At 36.1% G+C, this 5,877-nt stretch overlaps 1 protein-coding gene across 4 annotated transcripts in view; it reads right to left on the minus strand.

Annotated features, from left to right (window-relative positions):
• wu:fb13g09 (multidrug resistance-associated protein 5) overlaps window positions 1-5,877 on the minus strand; it is a 34,946-nt gene that overhangs the window by 13,633 nt on the left and 15,436 nt on the right. For all 4 annotated transcript variants that reach the window (XM_025063085.1, XM_025063086.1, XM_025063084.1 and 1 more), the window contains 8 exons: window positions 5,760-5,867; window positions 4,215-4,583; window positions 3,253-3,324; window positions 2,975-3,099; window positions 2,080-2,152; window positions 1,788-1,991; window positions 1,558-1,683; window positions 826-964 (listed from right to left, as the gene is read on the minus strand). In XM_025063085.1, the coding sequence (XP_024918853.1) occupies window positions 826-964; window positions 1,558-1,683; window positions 1,788-1,991; window positions 2,080-2,152; window positions 2,975-3,099; window positions 3,253-3,324; window positions 4,215-4,583; window positions 5,760-5,867 (1,216 nt within the window). The remainder of the gene's footprint in view (window positions 1-825; window positions 965-1,557; window positions 1,684-1,787; window positions 1,992-2,079; window positions 2,153-2,974; window positions 3,100-3,252; window positions 3,325-4,214; window positions 4,584-5,759; window positions 5,868-5,877) is intronic.

Here is a 5,877-nt window from a genome sequence, read left to right on the forward strand (position 1 = left end):
ATATAATATAATAATTATATATTATATATAATTATATATATAATATAATAATATAATATATATATTATATAATATATATATAATATAATATAATATATAATAATATATAATATTATATTATATTTTTTATTATATTGCAATATAGTTTGCAATATTTGTGCAATGTTTTGACCATTTTAAAAATAGGTTTAGGTTATAATAATAATTCTATTGGTAACTTTGGCTTTATTTTATTGTTTGATCCACTTTTTAAAAGTTAAATCGGATCAATCTGTGGAAATGGCTTCTAGCAGCAAGTGGTAAAAACTCTCATCTTTGTTTAGCATAACAATGACTGAAATCACCACCAAAATTGCACATTTCTAACCATCCACTTTCTTTCCCTGCAATTTAGTAAACACCATTAACTACTTGTTAATCCTAAAATCTTTTTAAGTCTTCTTAAGACTTTTGACTTAAGAGATTTACCTAGCAACTGTGAGCAACGATAGTGCTAATAACGCACTTCCCATGTCTTTTTGTCCTACGCTATTTTTTGAGTAGCTATTGTTTTATGGCTTCAGCTATTTTTGCTCATCATTTTGGTGAAAATCAATAATCCCCATCTGTAGCCCTACATCCTCGTTGATCGTCCGGCATGTAACAAATATACACCGTCTTAATATAACGTGCCCTACATGGAAAAGGACATGACGGCGTGTCTGACATCAGATGAGTTGAAGTGAAACAAAAAAGGAGGATATTTCTGTTTAAAGCTATTGTTAGAGAAGGAAACAACACCCGACTGACTTTTGTGAGGAGGAAGAAAAGTGTCAGAGTCCTCACCTCCGCCTTTGCTTTCCATCTTGGGTCTGATCTTAGCAACATCAACATCTCCGCCACCACCACCTCCTCCTCCTAAAGCGTCAGCGGTGTCTTTACTCGTCCTCTGATGGTGGTTCTTAAGATTCTTTCTCATTACGTCCTTAAAAAAAAGAAAGTCATTGAGCGTTAAAAAAAAGGAATTAGTCATTAGCCGTGTGTTGCTGTTGGTCATCTTTGAAGAAATTGTTTGAAAATCTGGGTAGTTTTTAAACTAAAACTGAGCTAATTTCTTCCAATTTCTTATTTTACGTACTTTTTATTTACATCCTTTACATTCATTTTTTTTCCTAGCAGTCCATACAGAAACTACATTTTTCAGACTCTTTGGCTACATTTTACATCATTAAAGTAATTCATTTCACCTTCTTACAATCTTATTTGAAAGGTAAACTCAGGTGAAACCTAATAGTTACCGTTTTGTCCCATTTCTACTCTACGTTTTAATCCACTGAGCTTTATCGTTTTGATAAATTAATTTACTCCTGACCTATAAATGAATGCAGAAATAAATATTTGAAAGACCTTGTGAATACATTAACATTTCCAGCCACTGTTTCCGCCTTTCTTAGGTGATGAATTATTCAGTTTGTGTCACAGTTTGTGACAGTGGATGTTTTTGTGTTGTGATTTAATAATAATAATAAAAAAACTGATCTTGTGACCCCTGGTGTGACCCCTGGTGTGACCCCTCACCTCCTGCTTGATGCTGCTAAACAAGGCAGCGTAGTCCCGCTCTTTGGCCATCAGCTGCTCATGAGTGCCGTGCTCAGCGATCTGTCCATCCTTCATCAGCACAATGTCGTCACACTCGGGCAGATACTGGAGGATTTCAAAAAAAAAAAAAAAGAGAGACATTTACTACAAAGGTCACTGACCTATTTCAGAGCAAACCAAAGGATTGAGAAAAACCACAGTGGGTTTACCTGCAGCTGGTGAGTGACGAAGAGTATGGTCTTCCCTTTGGCCAAACCTCTGATGGCTCTGTAGAAAACGTGAGCGGCCACACAAGCGTCCACAGCGCTGAGCGGATCGTCCAGCAGCAGAATGGAGCGATCGCTGTAGAGCGCACGAGCCAGGCTCACTCTCTGACGCTGACCGCCACTCAGGTTTGCCCCCCTCTCTCCAATCTGAGAAGGAGAAGAAAAAAAAAGTCTTAATTATATATTTTATTTGTCTAAATTAATAAAAAAAAAATTTTGATTTTCAAACAGACACCTCTGTCATGTCTCCATACGGAAGTTCAGCCAGATCCTGGAGAAGACAACAGGCTTCCAGGACGGCGTTGTATCTGAAGTGATGGAGGACACGTTTTAAAATATAGTAACAGTCCCATCCAATTGTATCACTGTTTCATCACACTAAAGTCTTATATAAATATAAAGAGAAAGCAGGTGGCTTTGGATTGGTCCATTATTAACTACATATTGACACAGAGCCATAAATGGTTTAAAATTCACAATTTTAAATGTGAATTTAATGCAAAAAACCTAAACAAAAACATATTGCACCTGAATGTTAAAAAAAAGGTTACAATAAGAACTGCCTTAAGTTAGCAAATAGCTAAGAATGGAGCAAAAACAACTGGAAGTTAGCTCAAGGATAGCTATAAGAGAAAAATTATTGTAGCTAAATGGTTAAAAATGTAAGAATAGTTCATTTTTTTTATAAATATTAAAATAAAAGTTAGTTCCAGAATGACAAATATATATAATATATTACTCTGCGAGAGAACATCCAGTTTGGAAATGAATTTGACGAGCACAGGTGAGATGAAAAAAAACAAACCAAGTAACCTGAGGTTTGTTCACAAAAAAGATATCTTTAAAAACTGGCTGACTTTGTTAAAATAAAAAAGAGAATTCTTTTTTTTTTTTTATTGCAACAATTTGTTTGCGTTGAGTTATTGTGTATATATATATACATATATATATATACATATATATGTATATATATATATATATATATATACACAATAACTCAACGCAAACAAATTGTTGCAATAAAAAAAATTTGAATTCCCTTTTTTATTTTAACAAAGTCAGCCAGTTTTTAAAGATATCTTTTTTGTGAACAAACCTCAGGTTACTTGGTTTGTTTTTTTTCATCTCACCTGTGCTCGTCAAATTCATTTCCAAACTGGATGTTCTCTCGCAGTGAGTCATTGAGGATCCAGGCTTGTTGAGAAACGTAAGCGAAGCCAGCACTGACAGAAACATTTCCCTCCAATAAAGTCATCTGTAAAAAAGACAAACAAAACAAACAAAAAAAAAACACAGAGGGTAAGTGACAAAGAAAAACATGTATTATCTTAAAGAAGACATCTGAGGAGCTGTTCTTGTCACTTCTCCTCATGTTCATGTCTGAGTGAGTCTTCTTGGTAAGTCTGACCTGACCCAGCAGAGCTGAGAGTAGAGAACTCTTTCCACTGCCCACACTTCCACAGATCCCAACCACAGAACCCTGAAGAAGCAACGAAAAATACACAGTAGCATTGAGAGAAGGAATTATTATAACAAAATCAAACCGTTAAACAGCCTCATGCTAATTTACTTCACACCAGAAACAACATAACAGTGATTTAGCACAGGAAATGAACATTAGCTAACCTTTCCATCCCAACTCAGAGCTATCTCCCTGGTGACTCTTGGTGCCATGGTGTTTTTTTTTTTTTTTTGCTAACTCTAACTAAGGCCTTGCTTTTTTTGCTTGAGCCAAAATGTCGCTTTCTCTTCAATCTGCTTCTGTTTAAGGTGAGCTACTGTATAGCTATGAAAATGTAAAATTTGAGATCTTACATAGTCATACTTCATTTTGTTGCTTTTTGAATATTTCACAATTTGTTTGTTAATTTTTGTTATAAAAAAAGGCAGCATATCTTTTGTGGATCCTAATATGTTAGCTAATTTTAGCAAGAAAAATCATAACATGTTTTTTAATTAGGACAAACTAGTATTTTCTCTCCACAAATGTTAGCTAATTTTAGCAAGAAAAATCGTAACTTATGTTACAAACTAGTATTTTCTAAGGCTCACAAAATTTAAACTGATTAACTGTGAAAATTAAAATCCAACTTTAACAATTCAGTTATCTAACTAAAGCTCCACGTATCGTTGCTCAAACACAGTCACATGTTGTTTCCCGTTAACTTTAAGCTTTCACTTCTCGCTAATGCAGAAACATCTTTGATTGTCTAAGATGTGCTAGCTTTAGAAAAGTTTCACCGATCTGAGATAACTAAAATAAGACGATCAAAAACAATAGTTTTTATGTGAAGTCATGCTAATTTTATAGGATTTTAGCTTAGTTCTCTTCTTCCTTTGGACCTTTACTAAAATGCATGCGAATTGTACCTTCCTGATGTTGAGGCTAATGCGGTGCAAGGTCTTCTGCAGCGGTGGTCTGATGCTCTGGGTAGAAGAGATGGTGCTCTGTGGACTCTCCTGCTCCATGTTTGTCAGGAGACTTTGGGCGTTTGGAGTCTCCTTGTTTCCTTTGTCGTCCTCTGTGGAGATGTACAGACTGAGCTTCTCTCTGCGAAGGACGCGTTTCATCCCTCCTCCTTTCTTCGGCTGGTTCTTATTCTTCTCATTAGGAGGAGCTTTCATAGCTGGAGCTCGAGCTTTTTCCCAGGCTAGCGTGGCAGCCTGGAATTCTACCGAGTTTCTAGGATCCTCCAGTTTGGTGGAAACAACCTCTCTGTCGTCCATCATGAAAAGTTTCTGCGGAGAGATTTGATTTGACTTTAGACATATAATAGCTGATTTACCGCTAACAATACAATTTTAAAAAAAGCTAGTGGTAGACGGCACATATCTTTCATTAGTATAAATCCCCATGGCGCACCACCAAACTATCTCACAAAAGGTATATGTTAAGAAACATAATAATCTTGTAGTTTGTATTTACTCACAATTTACTAAAATTCTGAACTGTTTAGTTGAAGACGGCGTTGCTTTACTCGCAGGAATTGAAGAAAGACACTCACAAAGATCTTCAGATCTTCATTCATAATTCAGTTATAACCTATTATAACCAATGTTTGCTTATTAGGATAAACTAGAATTTTCTACGGCTCACTAATTTAAACATTAACTGTGAAAATTAAAATAAACTTTAAACGATGCAATTAACGATTTCAGTGTACCGACGTTTCTGATGCAACTCATTGTTGTCTGCGAAACAGGCGTCATAGATACTTAATATTTTCCAAAGTTAATCAAATGTTAACCTTAAATGACCAAAATAAATACTGCATTTTATTTTTAACTGCACCAACTTTTCTGGAAAGCCATTTTGCACAATCCGTGGTTTTTGCAGATGTGCTGTTGTGTAATGTTCCTAAAGAAGTGTCACAGCTGTGATAAAATCGTCACCCAGTACCTGGGAGAACACGATGACCCTATTATGTAAGTGACACCAGAATTGCTGAAAATCACTTCAAACCTTTCCGCTGCGTCGTTGGCAGAAAGGCAGGAATGTTCAACAGTTCCAGTGTCTGTGAAAACACCTGTCACCGGAGTGCGACTTTCAGCACGTATTTGTAAAAATCATACTCCGACAGAGTGATTCACCGTATGTGTGTGTTTTGAACATTTGCTGTAAAAGAGTTCAACTGTTACTAAGCCGAATCACACTTTTTTTCCCTTATTGAAAGCAAGGGAGCAGGGAGTAATACCAAAGATAATAAACAGTACCAAAAACTATACAGAATTAGTACCAAGTACCAGGACCTGCTAATACAGTTTGTAGCCCCTGTAAAAGTACCTAAAAGGAGTACTTGGTCAAAAGATTACTGCATTGTTAATGATTCTATTAATATCATCATTATATTTTAAATCCGGATGCTGAACACAAATAAGTCGTGTAAATGACACTAAAACGGTCTGCTTCGTTACCTGAAATCTCCTGACGGCCACGGCTCCCTCCGACAGTGACCTCACCGCCAGCGGCGTCACTTTCAGAGCGAACGTCCTAGAATTGAAGACAGCCACTACTGTGAAAGCCCGAGGCAGA

Source organism: Cynoglossus semilaevis, chromosome 15 (assembly GCF_000523025.1).
Source record: "Cynoglossus semilaevis isolate Cse_v1.0 chromosome 15, Cse_v1.0, whole genome shotgun sequence".
Lineage (NCBI taxonomy): Eukaryota > Metazoa > Chordata > Actinopteri > Pleuronectiformes > Cynoglossidae > Cynoglossus > Cynoglossus semilaevis.